At 45.4% G+C, this 17,001-nt stretch overlaps 1 protein-coding gene across 5 annotated transcripts; it reads left to right on the top strand.

The window, feature by feature from the left end:
* Positions 1-1,868: 1,868 nt before the first annotated feature.
* Positions 1,869-16,930, top strand: ZNF621 (zinc finger protein 621). 5 transcript variants are annotated; one of them, XM_013057110.2, is made up of 5 exons: positions 1,869-2,033; positions 2,725-2,810; positions 11,964-12,090; positions 12,658-12,762; positions 14,758-16,930. In XM_013057110.2, the coding sequence occupies exons 2-5, from the start codon at positions 2,787-2,789 to the stop codon at positions 15,816-15,818; spliced, it is 1,317 nt and encodes a 438-aa protein (XP_012912564.1). In that variant the 5' UTR covers positions 1,869-2,033; positions 2,725-2,786; the 3' UTR covers positions 15,819-16,930. The 5 variants fall into 5 exon arrangements, with proteins under 5 accessions (XP_012912564.1, XP_012912561.1, XP_012912560.1 ...); XM_013057107.2 differs by having other exon boundaries at positions 1,869-2,038; XM_013057106.2 differs by having other exon boundaries at positions 1,869-2,335.
* Positions 16,931-17,001: the final 71 nt, after the last annotated feature.

The raw sequence follows: 17,001 nt of genomic DNA, 5'->3' as shown, positions 1-17,001 counted from the left end.
GCCAAACCACTCCTGAATTCCTGGTCTACAGAAACTTTAAGAAACATGTTGAATGAATATATTGTTCTCAGCCACAAAGTTTTGGGATGATTATGCAGCAAGAGCTACCTATTGTACTTTACATGACAGGACTTTAAGCTATAGTTAGTGACAGTCTAATTCCTGTGGAAGGGGAATAGCACTCCCGCTGGTCTGGAGCATTAACACTCCTTACTCCCTGACCTAAGGCCTCAGTCTGTAACAGAACTATTTTACTTTCTTCGAAATTTGCAGACCATTGACCTTGAGAAGTGAAGAACTAGAACCTTCCGAAGCCCCCAGAGGCCAGCAAGTCTGTTTGAAGCTACTTCGACTTTCAGATCACTCCGGCAATTTTTTTTTTAAGCAAAATATTCTTTTTTAGGTTACACGAATGATTTTACTAACTCCCTTTCTGTATCTGTAGACCTTGCCCTGCTTTCCAGAAAGAAGAGAGTACTGGGGCACATCACGAAACAAGAACTGGACCCCCATGCAGAACCCCAGCACTGAAAATATTTCTAGCTGGCCTCAAATCTACATGTGATGAAGAAATGCTACGGGCCACTGCATACTCTTTGCTGATTAGCTGCTTTAAACCCCACTGGGCCAGGCAGAACTCTCAAGAGGGGGCTTTTGGACAAGAGTCCAACTTCTCTCTTGGTTGCCTTCCTCCTGAATAAAGCTCAGATTCCTTTTCAAATAAAACTCCTCTCGAGTGATCTTTGAGTTAGCAGGCAGCCAAATGGGTTTGGTAACAAAAGGAATAGAAGCTCCTGTGGTAGATCCATACATCCGGATACCAAGGATCATTCTGTCTTTTAGCAGTGGGAGGCCCATTGCCCTCCATGGCAACGAAGTGCTTGGTGAGTAGGAGGCGTGTATCTGAACATGTACTCAACAGAAATAAAGTTCGTTCCTGCTGGCAATCACGCTGACCAACCCTGGTCACTGGAACACGGGGACCCAGTGACTTTCAAAGTCTTGGTCACTGTATTGAGGGGACCGATTTTCAGGGGTGTTTGCCACTGATTGGCTCCTATTCAGAAGCTTGGGCTGCCATTGCTTTGCTAACTTTCAGAATTGGGACCACCTAAGTGAGGCTATCACTTTATTGGCTGATTTGCAGAACACGTGTACTGACCTGAGTCAAATTAATGGCAATTACTTGACTATGAAAAACATTTAAAAATATATATTTTATTTATTTGAGAGAGAGTGAGAGAGAGCATGAGAGGGGAGAAGGTCAGAGGGAGAAGTCCCCCGATGTGGGACTCCATCCTGGTACCCCGGGATCATGACTCCAGCTGGAAGTTGCCTAACCAACTGAACCACCCAGGTGCCCTGAAAAACGTAGTTTTAATGTTAATTGTTTTAACTTCACACAGCAAACCGGCAGGAGAGACTTAAGGGATTATCCAGATCTTTATTTATGGAAGGTATGATTTTTTTTTTCCCCAGCCAGTGTTGACATTGTATTTTAGTAGCAGTTACTCGGTGGAAAAATAGCTCTAAACTACTGATTTGTTGGTAAAATTTTCGGGAAAATCTAAACAGAAGACATTTAAGTAAATGCTGGGGACCCAAGGAGTGTCCTTGGTTTGGGCCTCCAAGATATGAAGCACCGGGAGCCTTTCTCCTCACACTAGCACAGCCCGAGTGACGCTCCGAGTAAAGGCGACCGACCGCTGACCGGCATCGAGTTAACCTGGACCCCACATGGGTCTAGACGGGGTACCTGAGCCTATACGTCCCGGACGCCACCAGGAGGCAGCCGCCGCAGCCGGGGGAGGCACCAGTTAATGACCACGCCTGCCGCGGCCCGCCCGCAACCCCTCCTCTTCCGAGCGGCTGGCCGAGTCACGTGGGCCGCACCGCGGGGACCACAGAGATGAGCCGCCTCCGTGCGGCCTAGAGGGGCATTGGGGGGCTCGCGCTCGCTTCCGCGTCGGCTTGCCTCTCTCAGCTTTTTGGTGTTCTGAGAGGGAGAGCGTGGGTTCCAGCGAGTTCTACGTGTAAGGTCCGCCCGGCGTCGGCTTCCTCGTTTTCCCTAGCGGCTCGTCAGCGCCCCCCTCCCCTGAGCTCGGGCCCAGTGCGGACTCACCCCCTCCCCTGACTCCCGGCGCTTGGGCCTCGCGGAAGCCGCCCGAGGTGGCCGAGCGGCCTTCTGCAGCCTGGTCCTACCCCTTGCCCTCCGCCGAGGCGTGATCCTCTTTTCTGCCCTCAGGAACTTGGCTCAGCAGCTTCCCGCGCCCACGACTGACGTTTCTATTTGGGGTCTCGGAGTCCCTGGGTGGAGATCCCGGTCGGGTCTCTGGTCAGCATCATGAGTATTTTACTGTTAATACGCATTTTGCCATCTCTGTGCCTCCTTTCCATTGACAACGCTTTTGGGTCAACGTCATGGTTCCTGTAAGCGCGTTTTTAGGTGTGTTCAGACCCAACATTGTAGGGATAGGATTTGTCTTGGATCTCTCAGTCCGCTGCGTGTGAATGGGCTCAGGAACACTCTTGGACTGAGCAGGTGATGGGGATTGTCCTGAGGACCAGGCAGAGCAGTTCATGAGGTTGTTAGGGCCATCAGCTGCAGGGTGGGTCTGAGAGAGTCTCTTCCCAGTGCTGGAAACGAGGAGACTGGGAAGGCTATGGGCGGCTGTGAGTGTTGGAGGTCAGGGTGCATTGCACTCACGGCTCTTCTTCTCTTAGCTCCTAAGGTTTTTGCTTTTCCAAATCAAGAAGACAGTGCACGAAGCCAGGGGACATCAGCCATGCTCCAAACATCTTGGCCTCAGGTGAGCTGAGCTTCCTTTCAGTCTTTTAAAATTACGTTAGCTATCAGGTAATCAGGAAAAGACCAAGAAGGCCTGACTTGGCCATGCTCCCATTTCCCCCTTAAGTTTATCCCCACAGCCAGGGCTCTAAATAATGGTGGAGGAGATAAGTTGTGTGTATGAGAGTGATGAGTGTAGATGTGTAGGGTTAAGTGGGAAAAGAGACACCCAAGCTAAGAAATTCTCCCTGAATGTGGAAATCCAAATCATGTTCTTCATATAAAATTTGCCTACTGAGGTCAGAGAAATTTTTTTTTTAAAGATTTTATTTATTTGACAGAGAGAGAAAGATCACAAGTAGGCAGAGAGGCAGGCAGAGAGAGAGAGGGGGGAAGCAGGCTCCCTGCTGAGCAGAGAGCCTGATGCAGGGCTCGAGATACCAGGACCCTGGGATCATGACCTGAGCTGAAGGCAGAGGCTTAACTCACTGAGCCACCTAGGCGCCCCAAGATCAGAGAAATTCTGTATTGAAGACATTGTTCCTCAAATTGCAGATGTATTGCAGGGAGACCAGCATTGTTCTTTCCCTATGCACTTTGTAAGTGATGGGTATACAGTACTGGTAATGTAGATAAGTCTCCTTTTCTCATGAAAGGCACCTTTAGCAAAGTAGATAGTTTATAAACCAACTAGTAAGTTAATTACATGTTGCTAAAGTGTGGTCAGAAATGTGGTCCCCAAGTGGGCAGCATCCACATCACCTGGCAGGTCATTAGAATTGCAAATTCTTGGGTTCCACCCTAGACCCAGAATCAGACTGAGGAGTCCAGGAATTTGTTGTAACAAGCTCTTCAGGTGATTTTTTTAAAAAAAAAAAATTTATTTGAGAGAGAGAGAGAGAGCGTGAGCATGAGCAGGGGGAAGGGCAGAGGGAGAAGCAGACCTCCCCGGTGAGCAGGGAGCCTGCCAGGGCCTCGATCCCAGGAGCCCAGAACCATGACTTGAGCTGGAAGGCAGATCCCTAACTGACTGAGCTACCCAGGTGCTGCTGTTCAGATGATTCTTAATGCCTGTACCTTTGCAAATCTGAGAAGCCTTGAAGCTCCCTCTCAAGGTAGTGGTCAGGAAAGCCCTCATAGAGGTAGTAGCATGGGGTTGAGATCCCAAGAATGAGCTAGAAACAGTTTTGGGGATCGCTGAAGAGAGAGCTAAAAAAGAGCTTTCTGAAGAGAAGAATGTCAAATGCAGAGGCCCTACAGTTGGGGAGAAAGCTGGGTGTGCTCTGGAAATAGGGCGAGGTCAGGGAAAGTAGTTCACTGTGTGGTGGGAGAAGTAGGCACATGTCTTGTAGGACAGACACTGTCAAGACTTTGATTTCTATTCTGAGTTCATTGGGAAGGCACTGAAGGATTATTAAGCATGGTAGGTGACATGGTTGGATATATGTATTTTTTTTTTAAAGATTTTTATTTATTTATCTGACAGAGAGAGATAGCATAAGCAGGAGGAGTGGCAAGCACTTGGAGAGGGAGAAGCAGGCTCCTGCTGAGCAGGGAGCCAGATGCAGGGCTTGATCCCAGGATACTGGGATCATGACCTGGGCTGAAGGCAGCCACTTAACCAACTGAGACACCCAGGCACCTTGTTGGGTATTAAAAAGATTTTCCAGCAGACTTTGTCTGACTTAGTTGGTGGAGCATGTGACTGTTGATCTCAGCATCATGAGCTCAAGTCCCATGGCCCCATGTTGAGTGTAGAGATTAAAAAAAAAAAAAAAGATTTATTTTTAAAAAATGATTTTTCCAGCCCTGGTGGTATGTTAGTTGTAGAAGGGTTTGAGTCAGTAAGAAGCATATTGTAGTCCAGATAAGAGATAAATATTGTCCTTTTTTTTTTTCTTAAAAAAATACAGGCTTGGGGCACCTGGGTGGCTCAGTGGGTTAGGGCCTCTGCCTTCGGCTCAGGTCATGATCCCAGGGTCCGGGATGGAGCCCCGCATCAGGCTCTCTGCTCCACAGGGAGCCTGCTTCCTCCTGCCTCTCTGCCTAGTTGTGATTTCTCTCTGTCAAATAAATAAAAAAAATATTAAAAAAAAAATATATATATAGTCTTTATTTTCAGGGAAATTTTGGGTTCTCTCACTCTCTCTCAAATAAAATCTTAAAAAAACAAAAAACAAATGACATAATCTCATCCTTTTTTATGGCTGCAAAATATTTCAGTGTCTGTGTGTGTGTATGTGTGTGTATCTCACATCTTCCTTATCCGTTTGTCTATTGATGGACACTTAGGTTGAATCCATATTGCGGCTATTTAAATAATGCTGCATTAAACATAAGGACACATGTATCTTTTTGAATTAGCCCAGTAGTGGAATTACTGGATCACATGGTACTCGTCTTTAATATTTTGAGGAACTTCTGTGACGTTTTACACAGTGGCTGCACCAGTTTACATTCCCTCACACGGTGGGCATGTGTTCCCTTTTTTCCACATCGTCACCCACACTTGTTATTGTCTTTTTGATTTTAGCTCTTCTGACAGGTGTGAGGTCATACCTCATTGTGGTTTTGCATTTCCCTGACGGTGAGTGATGTTGATCACTGTAGGTCTTTGGAGAAATGGCCTTAGATGACACATCTAGAAAAATGTTGCGGTGGCTAATGTCAGAGAAATTACTGTCTGTGTTCTCTCTAAAGATTTATATGGTTTCAGGTCTCACCTTTATTATTTATTTATTTATTTAGATATTTTATTTATTTATTTAACAGAGAGAGACAGTGAGAGAGGGAACACAAGCAGGGAGAGTGGAGGAGAGAGAAGCAAGCTTCCTACTGAGCAGGGAGCCTGATGTAGGGCTTGATCCCAGGATCCTGGGATCATGACCTGAGCTGAAGGCTGAAGCTTAAAGCTTGAGCCACCCAGGTGCCCCCAAGGTCTCACTTTTAAGTATTTAATCCACTTTGAGTTTGTTTTTGTGTGTGGTGTAAGGAAGTGGTCCAGTTTCAGTCTTTTGCATGTAGCTGTCCAGCACCATTTATTGAAGTGACTGTCTTTTCCCCAGTGTATATTCTTGCCTCCTTTGCCACAGATTAATCGGCCATATAAGTGTGGATTTATTTCTGGACTCTATTTATTGCACTGATCTGTGTGTCTATTTTGTGCCAGTACCATACTGTTTTGATACTACAATTTAGTAGTCTACCTTGAGATTTGGATTTGTGATACCTCCAGCTTTGTTTTTCCTTCTCAAGATTGCTTTGGCTATTTTTAGCCTTCCCTATAATCAACATCCCTCACCAGAGTGCTACTTTTGTTACAGTTGATGAACCTACAGTGACAAATGACAATCACCCAAAGTTCGTGGTTTACAGTAGGGTTCACTCTTGGTGTTGAGCTTTCTGTGGGTTACAAATGTATAAGGACATGTATCCATCATTACAGTATCATACAGAGTATTATTATAGTATCATACAGGGTATTTTCATGGTCATAAAAATCCTCTGTGTTGTACCTGTACATCCCTATCTTCATAGTTTTGTTATGTAGTTAGAATCATACAGTATGTGGATTTTTCAGATTGGTTTCTTTCACTTGATTATATGTGTTTAAGTTTCCTCTATGACTTCTCTTGGCTTGAGAGTGAATTCTTTTTAGTGCTGAATAACATTCCATAGTCTGGATGTACCACAGTTTATTCATTCCCCTCTATTGAAGGGTATCTTGGTTGCTTCTATGTTTTGGCAATTATGAATAAAGTAGTTAGAAACATGTGTGTGCAGATTTTTATATGTATATAAGTTTTCAGCTTGTTTGGGAAGATACCAAGGAGCATGATTGTTGGATCATATGGTAGGAGTATGTTTAGTTTTGTAAGAAACTACCAAACTGCCTTCCAGAGTGGCTGTGCCATTTTGCATTCCTGTCTGCAATAAATGAGATTTCCTGTTGCTCCAAATCCTCACCGGCATTAGGTGTTTTCAGCGTTCTAGTTTTGGCCATTCTAGTGGTACCTCAGTGTTTTAATTTATCTTTTCCTATTGATGTATGATGTATTTTCATATACCTGTATGCCATCTGTACATCTGCTTCGTGAGGTGTCGCTTCTGGTCTTTTGTACATGTTTTAATAGGATTCTTACTTTTGAGATTAAAGAGTTCTTTGTATACTTTGGTTAAGTCATTTATCAAATAGGCCTTTTCAACTATTTTTTCCCTGTGGTGGCTTGTTTTCTCATTTAAAAAAAAAGATTAAAAAAGATTTTATTTATTTGTCAGAGAGTGAGAGAGAGCACGTGCTTATGCACAAGCAAAGGAAATGGCAGGCTGAGGGAGAAGCAGACTCTTGGCTGAGCAGGGAGCCCAATGTGGGACTTGATCCCAGAACCCTGGGATCATGACCTGAGCCACAAGCAGATGCTTAACTGACTAAGCCACCCAAGCTCCTCTTCTCATTTTCTTATATCCTATTTTTTTCCAGTTTTATTTATTTATTTTAAAGATTTTATTTATTTGGTTGACAGAGAGAGAGAGTACAAGCAGTGGGAGCAGAGGGAGAGGGAGAAGCAGGCTCCTTGCTGAGCAGGGGGCCAGATGTGGGCTCCATCCCCAGTACCCTGGGACCATAACCCAAGCCAAGCCGAAGGCATATGCTTAATCGACTGAGCCACCCAGCTACCCTCTTTCAGTTTTTAAAAGGAAGATGTATTTGACAAGTTTCATTTAGTGCAATACACCTAAAAGGAAATCACAATACAGTGAAAGATTTAAATGAAGGCCTCAGAATTTCATACAGACACCCGACACCAAAATCCTAAAGTATCTCCAATTTTCCCCATTAACTTTATTTTATTATTGTTATTTTTAAAGATTTTTATTTCTTCATTTGAGAGAGAGTGGAAGCGAGAGAGATCACAGAGGGAGAGGGAGAAGCAGACTCGCCACTGAGCAGGGAACCTGATGTGGGGAACCTGATGTGGGGCTAGGACCCTGGGATCATGACCTGAGCTGAAGGCGGATGCTTAACTGACTGACCCACCCATTCACCCCTGAAGTATTGGCCTTTCAGTGTAGGGTTTAATTCCTGCTCATCTTTTCTTTCATAACTTCTTTTCTTCCATAACTTCTTTTCTTCAAAACATTTTAGGTAGTCCTCCGTACTTACTTTTCAGGTGACACTGTTATTATTATATTACTACTATTATTATTTATTTTTAAGATTTTACCTATTTGTCAGAGAGAGAGCACAAGCAGGGGGAATGGCAGGCAGAGAGGGAGAAGCAGGCTCTCTGATGAGCAAGGAGCTCGATGTGGGACTCAATCCCAGGACCCCTGGGATCATGACCTGATTGAAAGGAGATGCTTAACCGACTGAGTCACCCAGGAGTCCCTATTATTATTTTTAGAAGTAACCTCCACATCCAGTGTGGGGCTTGAACTCATAATCCTGAGATCAAAAGTCCCATGCTGTATGGACTGAGCCAGCGAGGTGCCCCTTAGATGACTTTAAATGATATCTTTTCTCTGCACAGATGTCATTGACTTTTTAGATGGGAGTGTGGGTTTTATTGAATTCTTAGGCACAATTGGCTATAATTGTTTACAAATTTGATTCTTCCCACTTAGAAACACTGTTTCTCCTTTATTTCCGTTGTCTTCATCTTGGTCTTGCTTATTTTTGTTAGGTCTAGTCTTAACTATTTGTATATAAATGACATCTATTTTCTCCCATTTTATCTTTTTTTTTTTTTTTAAGATTTTATTTTTATCTAATTTCCACACTCATCAGGGGCCCAGAACTTACAACCCTGAGAGTCACATACTCTACCAACTGAGCCAGCCATCCCCCCCCCCCACACATTTTATCTTCTAATTGTTACAGTATTAGGAAAGCTAGTGATTCTGGTTTCCTTACACTATATATAGCCAATTTAATGAGTTATTTTTGTCGGTTCTAACTATTTCCCATTTATTTCCTTGGCTCTTGAGTATTTTTAGGCAGATAGTTACTTCATCTGCAAGCAAAGATGTTTAGGCTCATTTCCTGCATTTATGCTCCTTTTTTAGTCTTGCAGAAAGGAGGATCTCTGCTCTTGGTAAAGCACCAGCCATTAGTTTGAGTGCATATGCTCTGGCATTTTACTCAGGGAGGTATATGCTGCTGTTTTCTGACCTTCTTCATAAGTTTTAAAAAGATTTATGGTCAAATGATTTTTGACATTCATTTAGCAAATTTATATTAAGCATCTAGATCTGTCAGGCACTGGACTGTGTGGTAGTGAACTGGTTATGAACAGAACGGGGTCCTTGTCTTATCTACCTGTGTTCTGTTGGAGGCAGATCGTTAATGAACAATCTAATTTGTTGGATGATGAGAAAGGTGGTGGAGAAAAATAAGGTGAGGTACATAGGGACCATCATGGGAGAAAAAAAGGTATATCCACAACCCAGCTAGTTATCTTGCAGTAAGTTTTCCTTTTTCCAGACTCCAGAATCATGGTGATATTTGGTGGCAGGTGGGAGGGACTGTGGGGGAGAAAGAGATTGGGGTGGCAGACTGGGATGAGGAGTAGGAGATTGTGAGAGCAGCCCTGAAGATGAGAGGAAGTGAGGTCTGACTTGCTCTGAGTGGAGGTGAACTTTGGTTCGCCTGTGAGCCTGTGGTTGGTGTCCTCAGAGGCCTTATTGCTTTGCGGTTCTGTCTGCTGTTAGGATATTTTTTTTGGCTCAGGTTATTTTCGGGGCCCTTTAGACCTTGTCATTGCCCAGTTTAAAGGCCAACTCTTGCCTTGAGTAGTTTCCACATTTGTTCTTTTTCTTTCACTGTCTCCTTTTGAACTGGGTTCCCTAATTGTTGTTTAAAAAGGACACCCTTAGGGTGCCTGGGTGGCTCAGTGGGTTAAGCGTCTGGTTTCAGCTCAGGTCATGATTTTGGAGGTCATGATCTCAGGGTTATGAGATCAAGCCCATCGTTGGGTACCACAGTGAGTGTGGAGCCTGCTTAGGATTCTCTCTCTTCTGTTTTCCCCTCCCCAGCCCCAATCCCCACTCACACTCTTGCTCTCTCTCTCTAAAAAAATAAAATAAGAGGGCACCCTCACAAGGACCTTAGTGTAGAGCGGCCATGAACATTGTGAATGCCAGCATTTATCCTTGGGATACATTTCTTCTGGGCTTCCTCCAAGAGTGGTTGCAGTAGCCTTCCCTTCTCCCTGGCCCTGGTGCTGTCCTCAGCACAAGGCTGCTACCCCAAGAGACGGGCACATAGAGTTAGGGGCTTAGCTGAATGAACCCCTCTTGGTAAGTGTTTTCGTTTTTGGTGACTGGAAGAACAAAACTGACTGCATAGGGTACTGAATATCTCCTAGGATGTAGACTCTGGGGGCGGGGGCATCAAGGTGAGAAGGTACAGAAATCATGAAACCTCCCATGTGAGAATCTAGTTTCTGTGGTTTGTACTGTCCCGACTGTAGAAGCAGAGAAGGTAGCCAGTGACACCATTAGGGATTGTTTTTGGGCGATTCAGAGTCTGTGGCTCCCAGGGTGGTGTGTGAGGCTTTGAAAGAGCTGAACCCCCCCCCCCCCACACACACACCAGTCTACACTCAGAGAGGGAGTCCCTGTGGCTTGGAGGGAGCATGGTAAAGACGGATTGATGGGTGCTGTTGGGGATTAGGAGTTTCAAAGATGGGACAGCACCAGGTAATGATGAGGATCAGGGGTGAGCCATGTTTTAGGGGAAGCTCGTAAGCCTGGTATGGGAGGTAGCTTGGTGTGTGGGAAGAGCCCAGGTTTGCTCTTTGATGGATATGGGCTGAAATCCCAGCTCAACCAGTTCCTGTCTGTATGGTCTTGGGCAAAGTAATTAATTTTTCTGAATCTTAGTTTCATCAGGTGAAAATGGGAGTAATAATTTCTATGTCATATATATGTTTTTTTAAAAAGATTTTATTTATTTATTTGACAGAGAGAGAGATGACAAGCAGGCAGAGAGGGAGGCAGAGAGAGAGGAGGAAGCAGGCTCCCTGCTGAGCAGAGAGGCCAATGCGGGGCTCGATCCCAGGACCCTGAGATCATGACCTGAGTTGAAGGCAGTGGCTTAACCCACTGAGCCATCCAGGTGCCCCCATATATATGTTTTTAAGATTAAAGGAAATACGGGGTGCCTAGGTGGCTCAATCAGTTAAGCGTCTGACTCCTGATTTCAGCTCACATCATGATCTCAGGGTCTTGAGATTGAGATCTGTGTTGGGCTCTGTGCTTAGCAGAGACTCAGCTTAAGATTCTCTTCCTCTCCCTCTGCCCTCCTGATGTTTGTGCTCGAATGCTCTCTGTTTCTCTCTCTCTTTCTCTCTCAAATAAATAAATCTTTAAAAAAAGATTAAATGAAATACATGTCCTAAAGGTACACCCTCCTAAGAGCTTGGTGCCTAGGGTCTTAATTAACAAGTATGAATTCCCTTCATGTGTGGGAACATGGATAGCTCCAGGGGGAGGCAGAGAGGGGCCCACCTTGGCAGGTGGGATGGAGCTCAAGACTGGGGGATGGATCTGTGTCCAGAGACAAGGCACTGCTAACTTTCTTTGAAGGTGGGTGAGGCAGAGAAAAGACCAGAACAGGCAGGCTGCAGGTTTCCTTCAAGGGAGCATTCTGATAAGGTAAGAAAGAATGAAAAGAAATTTAAAGAATGCTGGATGGAAATACCTTTAAGGAGTGGGTCCTCTGCACTGGTGGAATGTTGGGGAAGACCGAGGAGATGCTGGGTGCAGGGAACAAACGGGGTGTGCGTGTATACTCTGGATGGGCAGAGACATAGTGAGTGGCAGTAGCCTGCAGTGGCTGGTGTTTAGAAAACAGGGTGACAGGATTGTGGTGCAGGAGGGACAGAGTCAGGAACATGGGGATTGATATAGTGACCAGGCAGAGAGCCCTGGCTGCCAGGCTGTGAGAGGGAGATGACAGTTTGTGGCCTCAAAGCTGTGTGCACGGGAGTGTTTTGGGGTTCTCCATTTGGAGCATTGGCTGAGGGCTTGCCCCTTTGGGGTGCTAAGTGTTCTTCTCACTAGAGCAGATCTTTCAGGAGGCTCAGAGTTGCAGACCCTGGCAACCTCTTCTCTGCAGTCAGCCCTCTCTTCTGCCTTCACTGAGAGCCTTAGCAGGAGCCTGTTTTTTCAGGAGCCAGTGACCTTTGAGGACGTGGCCGTGCACTTCACCCAGAATCAGTGGGCCAACCTGGACCCCACACAGAGGGCTTTGTACCGGGAGGTGATGCTGGAGAATTATGCGAATGTGGCTTCGCTGGGTAAGGACTCTCGCCCTGGTCCTTTGTGATAGTTTGACATCTTCCTAAGACGTTTTGGGGCTTCTAGAAGTCGTTAGGTTAGATGGCCCCAGAGGTTAGTTCTGTAGTTGCCAGTCTCTGGAGATGCTGGCTGAGGAAATCCCTGATTCTCTCTGGTTTTGAAATCAGACTTCCCTATATCCTGGGAAGGGGCTGGTTCTGGGCCCTGAGGGAGAGGCCGCTTCCTGATGCACTAGGTTCCTCCATGCTGCCAGTGTTCTGGAGATGTGGGTCCTCCCCCCATGGGAATCAATACCTATGTTCTTCCTGAGGGGATCTCTTCCTTTAGGTCAGGGTGAGACTGCAGTTTCTTCCTGAGGACAATGGCTATCTCCTTGGCCTTGCCTTGGAGCATGGTTTGAAGTTCTTCCTCAGAACCCCTTGATAGCTCACTTGTTCTCTTGGGCATTTCATCCCATCCCTTCCTCCCTCCCTATGTCAGCCTGTTGTGAGGTGGGCCTAGCGAGATCTCAGGAAAGCTCTGGAAGTCCTCCCTCAACTTGTTTTTCCTTTTTCTTGTTTGAGTAGCATTTCCATTCCCCAAACCTGATCTGATCTCCCAGCTGGAGAGCGGTGAAGCACCATGGGGCCCAGATCCCTGGGAAGCAGAACTTTTGAGAGGCATCTGTCCAGGTGAGTAAGAGAACCTAGTGGTTTCTGGTTTTGCCTTCCCAGTTTATTAGAAGTGTTTCTTTTGCAGCAGAGAAGACATTTATAAGGCAATACTCAGTACACTCTCTGACCTCTGCCCAGTTCAGCCCTGTGCCTTGGAAGACCAGTCCCCAGTAGTGTGTGGCCACTCAACTCCCACAGAAAAGCTCTGACCCAGTAGCTCTTAAACCACTTCTTTTCTCAACAGTGGAAATACTTAATTTTAAACCAGCTTTATGCAAAGGAGTGGGTTTCAGCTGTACTTTGAGGAAAGTATGATTCCGTGGGTCAGACTGAGTTATTTGTGCCACAGCTATGAATGTTGTTTTTAGGTCTTTAGCAATCAAATAATTGCCTTTAATTTGCCTTTTTACTATTTAAGTCACCGACAGGTTCTATATGCCAGAATCCTTAGGTCTATATTATATTTGTCTTATATACAGCTGTAGAGGGGGAGGCAGGGGCTGTTGTCCCACCACTGCGCCCAACACACACACACAGACCCCAACACATACACACACATGTGCATGCACACACACACATGTGCACACATGAACACACATGCACACAGCGTAAAATTTCCCTGAGACTGCTCACCAGTCCTCGGAGCTCTTGATTCCCTGGGTTTTCTTCCTTTTGGAGAAAGTTTCCATATATGCTGTGATTTTGTAAATTTTAGTTCTTTTAGCAGAAATATGCCTGTGGCCTACAGCTCTCCAGTTCAATTTGTATTCTAGCTGATTTCCTGAATCTTTTATCCTAGAAGATTATGTGGAATGTTACTTATTTATTTATTTTAGGATTTGTTTATTTTATTTTATTTTATTTTATTTATTTTTTTTTTTTAAAGATTTTATTTATTTATGTGACAGAGAGAAATCACAAGTAGTTGGAGAGGCAGGCAGAGAGAGAGAGAGGGAAGCAGGCTCCCCGCTGAGCAGAGAGCCCGATGCGGGACTCGATCCCAGGACCCTGAGATCATGACCTGAGCCGAAGGCAGCGGCTTAACCCACTGAGCCACCCAGGCGCCCCTAGGATTTGTTTATTTTAGAGGGGTGCCTGGGTGGCTTCAGTCGTTGAGCATCTGCCTTCAGCTCAGGTCATTATCCCAGCGTCCTGGGATTGAGCCCAATATTGGGCTCCCTGCTCGGCGGGAAGCGTGCTTCTCCCTATCCAGCTCCCCCATAGTTGTGTTCCCTCTCTCATTGTGTCTGTCATTAATAAAATCTTTAAAAAAACAATAATAAGATTTATTTATTTTAGAGAGAGAGAGAGAATGAGATGGGGAGAGAATCCTTAAGCAGACTCCATGCTGAGCACAGAGCCTGAGGCAGTGTTTGATCCCACAACCCAGAGATCAGACCTGAGCAGAAATCAAGAGTTGGACACTTTTAACCGACTGTGCCACCCAGGCGCCTCATGTGGAATATTTAAGAATAAAATCATTGGGCCATTATTTGGAATTTAGGATGGTTTTCTGGCTTGCAGGTGGGGACATTGAAATAAAGTGTTTTTGAGTTTGGTTTGCAGCTTGCAAGATCCCTGCTAATGTGAGAGCTTTCCGACTCTCCCCAAGAGCGTGAATTTCCTTCCCTTTTTGGGGTCTCTTTCTCTCTCTCTCAAAAATTTTCCATTTCTTGCTGATCCTCTTAGGTCTCACATCTTTTTTTCTCTTTTCCTTCCTGCCTGCCTTTTCCCCTTTTCATTCTGGAAGGTCTCACTGTGCTCCTTTCACTTGTCTTAGTCCACTTCCCAGCCTTCCTCATAGGAGGCACTTCCCGCTGTTTCCAGTGCCATCTGCCCTCCAGATAGTAGATTATCATTTTTCTTTCTCTCTCTTACCCTCCTGTAGGGATGTCTGTAGCCACTTTCTGAGTGTGTTTTTCAAAATCAGATTCTGTAAGAGAAAACAGGAGCCCTGGATCCTTTTGCCCTCCCAGCTCAGTAACTCCGAACACTTTTGGTTTCTTTGGACAGGTGGTGAGTCCTGGATGAAGGAGGAGGAGCCAGCTGTAAAGCAGGAAGCCTCTGAGCAGCCAGAATTGTCCAGAATGCCCAGAGGAGGACTGCTCAGAAACGTCTCCCAGCACTTTGACTTTAAAAGCAAGGCGACATGGCAGACTTTCAGTCTGAATCCGAATCTGATACTTCGGGGTGGAATGAAGTTTTACGAATGTAAAGAATGTGGGAAAATCTTCAGATACAACTCAAAGCTGCTTCGGCACCAGATGAGTCACACTGGGGAGAAGCCCTTCAAATGTAAGGAGTGTGGTAAAGCTTTTAAGTCCAGCTATGACTGCATCGTACACGAGAAGAACCACATTGGAGAAGGGCCCTACGAATGTAAGGAGTGCGGCAAAGGTTTGAGTTCCAACACGGCCTTGACTCAGCACCAGAGGATCCACACTGGAGAGAAGCCATACGAGTGTAAGGAGTGTGGGAAGGCCTTCCGAAGGAGCGCAGCTTATCTTCAGCATCAGAGACTGCACACGGGAGAGAAGCTCTATAAATGCAAGGAATGTCGGAAAGCTTTTGGGTGTAGGTCACTTTTTATTGTCCATCAGAGGATTCATACAGGGGAGAAGCCCTACCAGTGCAAGGAGTGTGGCAAAGCCTTCACTCAGAAGATAGCTTCCATCCAGCATCAGAGAGTGCACACCGGCGAGAAGCCCTATGAGTGCAAGGTGTGTGGCAAAGCATTCAAATGGTATGGCAGCTTCGTTCAGCACCAGAAATTGCACCCTATGGAAAAGAAGCCTGCCAAGGTCCTTGGGCCATCCCTGATGAGTCCCCCGTGCGCCTCTTCAGCCTTCTCTGCTGTTCCTGTCCAGGGCCCATGCTCTGCTGCCATGGTGGCCGTGCCTTCACTGACCTTTCCATGTGCTATGCTCATTCCTACCTCCGGGCCTTTGCTCATGCTACTGCCTGCACCTGGAATGCCTTCTTCACCTGTCCAAATAGTGCATGTCTTCCAGGGCCTTCCTTCCACTGTGAAGCCATTGCCAGTTATTCTGGCCCCTTCCCCTCACACCTCATGAACTTTATCTCAGCACTCTTCTGGCTCTTGGGCCCAGCAGACCCTCAGCTTCACTTGAGTTTTATTTGTATATGTGTGCATGTGTTTTTTTTTTTTAACTTTACATGCATTACAATTGTTTCAGCATAAACTCCATTTTAATCTGTATTATATGGGAAGACTGTGTTTCTGTATTTTCTTCCAGGTAGAAAGTGAAACTACCTGACTTTTGCACTGGTCTCTTTCAGGCTTGAACAGTAAAGGCTGTATCTGCCCTGTGGGGGCGGGGATGTTGGAAGTGCTGGAAGGACACTTGGTTGCATTCGAGTGTCTGGGAGTGAGGCCGCCCCTGTGCTGGGCCATTGTGGTTAGAGCCAGTTGGCTTGGGGGAAGCAGATGAGGGCACAGGAACTGAGGGCAGGATGGGGGGAGCGGGGAAGCACTGAAATCCCCTTCAAGCCACAGACTCAGAAATTAATGCAGCTTGTTCAGTGGGCTAAGGCGGTCGGTCCATCAACACAATTGAAATCATGTTGCCCTTGGCATGATCACTGGGGATCTCCTATGTCTATGCAAAAGATCATGTGAAATGACCAGTGAAAACCTAATGTGTACAGTGATCACAGTCATTTATGTGAGTGATAGCAATCATGTCTGTAAACACAAAGTGTGTTTTGTGTTTTTTTTCTTTAGTTTTGCTCTTAATGTCTAGATACTTCTCTTTAACTTTGGTTTTCTAAGTAAATACACACCAAAGTATTCATCTTTGTTCCACTGTTGTATACATTTTTCTCCATGGCGTTCTGTTGGCAAGCATTGGCTTCTGCGTTTTATGTTCTCCAGATAGCATGAACTACAAACATGAATTTGGTGAATTATGAAAGAAATAGCATCAGTGTTAAGCCAGCTTGGGGGAAATATGAATAAGTCTCCTAAAGTATTTTTTAGGAACAGAGGGAGCTGTCTGGTGGGCGAGTGGCTAAACTTCTGTGCTAGGTCAGTGAAGTGGAATTTTGGATTTCTCTTGGTTTTGACCTTGATGGGGATCTTTTACAGCTCCGTGGAGGACTATGTGAAGCAATTTCTGGAAAAAGAATTATTGGCATTAATATAAATTAACTCCTTAAACATTGATGAAAGGGGCCATACGTTTTATTCTTCTAACTTGCTTTTTTATTTTTTTAAGATTTTATTTATTTATTTGA

The sequence above is a fragment of the Mustela putorius genome, unplaced genomic scaffold (assembly GCF_011764305.1).
Source record: "Mustela putorius furo isolate JIRA1106 unplaced genomic scaffold, ASM1176430v1.1 tig00003834_pilon_pilon_pilon, whole genome shotgun sequence".
Classification (NCBI taxonomy): domain Eukaryota; kingdom Metazoa; phylum Chordata; class Mammalia; order Carnivora; family Mustelidae; genus Mustela; species Mustela putorius.
This window is presented reverse-complemented; position numbering and strand designations above follow the sequence as displayed.